Source organism: Octodon degus, unplaced genomic scaffold (genome assembly GCF_000260255.1).
Source record: "Octodon degus isolate 3935 unplaced genomic scaffold, OctDeg1.0 scaffold00076, whole genome shotgun sequence".
NCBI lineage: Eukaryota > Metazoa > Chordata > Mammalia > Rodentia > Octodontidae > Octodon > Octodon degus.
Window position 1 is genome coordinate 8193748 of NW_004524652.1, and position 3061 is coordinate 8196808.

The 3061-nt window shown below is 46.6% G+C and overlaps 1 protein-coding gene across 2 annotated transcripts in view; it reads left to right on the top strand.

Moving 5' to 3' along the window:
* Positions 1–2527: 2527 nt before the first annotated feature.
* Tctn1 (tectonic family member 1) overlaps positions 2528–3061 on the top strand; it is a 28116-nt gene continuing 27582 nt past the window's right edge. For both annotated transcript variants that reach the window (XM_023720548.1, XM_023720549.1), the window contains exon 1: positions 2528–2872. In XM_023720548.1, the coding sequence (XP_023576316.1) occupies positions 2617–2872 (256 nt within the window). In that variant the 5' untranslated portion in view covers positions 2528–2616. The remainder of the gene's footprint in view (positions 2873–3061) is intronic.

Below are 3061 nucleotides of genomic sequence, written 5' to 3' on the forward strand. Positions count from 1 at the left end.
CAACCCAAATATTGAGGTTTGGGGCAAAATATGGCTCAGCAGACTAAATCCCCTGCTTAGGCAGACACAGGGGCCAAGGGTTTGATCTTCTGTGTGCTGTGCTGGCCCTGCTCCCAGGATACACATAGAGGGCGATTGAGACTGGGCGTGGTAGTGCGTGCCTGTAATCCCAGTGCTTGGGAGGCTGAAAACAGGAGGATCGCTATGAGTCCAACCTGTAGACCCTGCACTAAATACATTAAAAATACATATATATATACATATATATATATTTCTAAGTCCCTCTCCTAGTGTCCTTTAGTTCTTAGGAGGGAACCTATTAAAGTTAGGGCAAAGGAAAAGAGAAAGAATGCTTTTAGTTGAAAGATGAAAAAGCTGACAAAAATGAGTTCCAGTGTTCCTAGGGTTTACAAAATTGAGTTAATGCAATCAAAATCTGTATTTTTTTTAAAATCTGTATTTTGATTTTGTAAGAAGTCATAAAATTAATTTTGGGCCATCCATTGAGTGCTGAGATTAGACACAAAAGAGTAGTAAGATGATTTCCCAGGTTGGAATAATGGAAAGTGAGACTTTAAGAGGATTTTTTAAAAAAATGTATTTGGTACAGGGTCTCACTATGCAGCTCCAACTTGTAGTGATCCTTCTGTTTTCAGCCTCTCCAGTGCTGGGATTACAGGTGTGCACCATCATGCCCAGTCTCCATGGCTGGCTCAGCGTACCCCTGGGGCAGGTCCAGTGGGGCATGTGGTGGGAGGGATCGGACCTCAGTCCCTGTGCTTGCCTAAGCAGGTGCTTAGTCTGCTGAACTATCTTGCTGGCCGTTTAAGAGGGTTTTAGAAGTTACATAATCATAAAGACAAAAAACAGTAGAGCCACAGAGCACTTTATCAAGATGTTAGTCCGGCCAAAATTAAGTCTAATTTAATTTTAGGCTTAAAATTTCAAACCAGAAATTCGGTATGTGGCACACACCTGTAAACCCAGCACTCCAGGAAGCTGAGACAGAAGATTCATAAATTCCAGCTCAGGCTGGGAAATTTATACAAACCCTGTTTCAAAATAAATAAACCAGGTTTAGTGGCATATACCTGTAATCCCAGCACTGGGGAGGTTAAAGTAGGAGGATCACTATATATGTTCAAGGCCAGCCTGGGCTACATAGTATATTCAAGACTTGAACTATGTAGTGAGACTGTGTCTCAAAAACCAAATGAACGGGGCTGGTGAGATGGCTCAGTAGTCTGGAGCACCTACTTAGAACAAGCTAAGCTAAGCAAAACACAGGGACCGCGGTTCAATCCCCCAGCACCACATGCCAGCCAGCCCCGCCCCCTGGTGGGCTGAGCTGGCCACACACAAAATAAATAAATAAATATTAAAAACCAAAACAAAACAAATGAACAACAACAACAAAACCCTAGAACTAACTAACTAGATGGATAAGGCCTGAGGAATGTAGTTCAGTGTGAAGGTCCTGGGCTCAATATCCAGTAACACATGCACAGTCAACCAAAAATACAGGAAAAAATGATTTGCAGACATTAATGAATAGAATAGGTAGAAGACTGGAAGTAAAGAGAAGTTTTCAAAAAACAAAACACAACAAATCCCAAATTTACAAGTTTTAAGATGAAGGTATGGAAAATATAATGGCTTAAGTGAGACATTTCATCAAAGCAGTGAAGAATTTCAGTCAGATCGTAAAGCAATCCTTTGTAGAAAAAAATTTGAAACTGTATTACACATATGAGTGATCCAAAGGTATTTTTATAATTGTCTAATGCAATGCCACACAAAGGTGCTAAACGCGTCACTTTGATGATCTAGCCTTGCCATACAAATAAACTAAGTATGTATGCAGATTGTGTCAGAGATACAGCCGGCACTTCCATAACTGCCAAAGGAGTCAGTTTGGAGCGAGGACCTTTCCTGAATCTTGTGGGCTCCAGGTAATTTTTCAGTTAGACTTGGTTTGTTTTTCCTTATGATTGACAACTGAGTCTACTTAATTTTTACCAAAGCCAAAGCTGTTTGTTTGTTTGTAAAACTAAGTATTCATCTGTCCCCCTTATCACAACATGGAGTTTTCTGGCGACCTACTGAGAAATGCAAAACGAAGAGGGCAAGCCCAGTGTAGGTAAGGGTCTGGGGACGGGAATTCCAGGTGGAGTCGTGATTGAGCTGCACGTGCTTCCGAAGACCTAACCCTGTTGCAACAGCAGTTCCCCAATTTTGTCCACTCGCCGGCTCCCTCAGACCGTTTGTTATAAATGCTGATTTCTGGGTTTTGCCCTATACTTACAAACTCAGGATCCCGTTAGCTTGTACCTGGGAACTTGTATATTTTAAACAAACACGGCAGACAAAAAATAGGGTTTACAGGAGGCGGGTTTCCACACGGCTCGCCAAAGCCACGCCCCTCTCGCAGGCCCCGCCCCTCTCGCAGGCCCCTCCGACCTCGCCAAGGCTACGCCCCTCCAGCAGGCTCCGCCCCTCACGCCCACTCCCACGCCGACCTCGCCCAGGAACAGGACTCTTTAGCCAACTGGCACAGCATCTCGGGGCCTTTCCCATGATACTTCGCGCCTGGCTGTCGCAGTTGCCGGGCAACGAATGGTCCCGAGTGCTGGCCGCGCGGAGTTTTGCTGGGCCATGGGGCCTCCGGGCCTCCAGTCGCTCCTGCTAGTGCTTCTGGCCCGCTGGGCCTCCGTGAGTGCCCAAGCCGTGGCCACTCCCGCGGTGCCGACGGAGGACCTCAACTCCACCGAGGCGCCCCCTGCCACTCTCGGACCCTCCCTCACGCCTAGGATCCTAGGCACCTCGAGACCACCGGAGCCCTCTGGCCCCAGGCCTGCCCCGGTCACGGATGGTGGGTATCAAACACTAACTCCTGGGAGGTCCAGAATGATCCAAACTGGAGGGGTAGCCCGGGTGATGACTTAGAGTAACAATGATAATTTAAGCCAGTATGCTGACAGGGTGAATGGTCTGTAGGCGTGAATCCTCCCACCAGTGACCCTGATGATAGTATCCGTGTCGTACAGATGAAAGCCGAGGC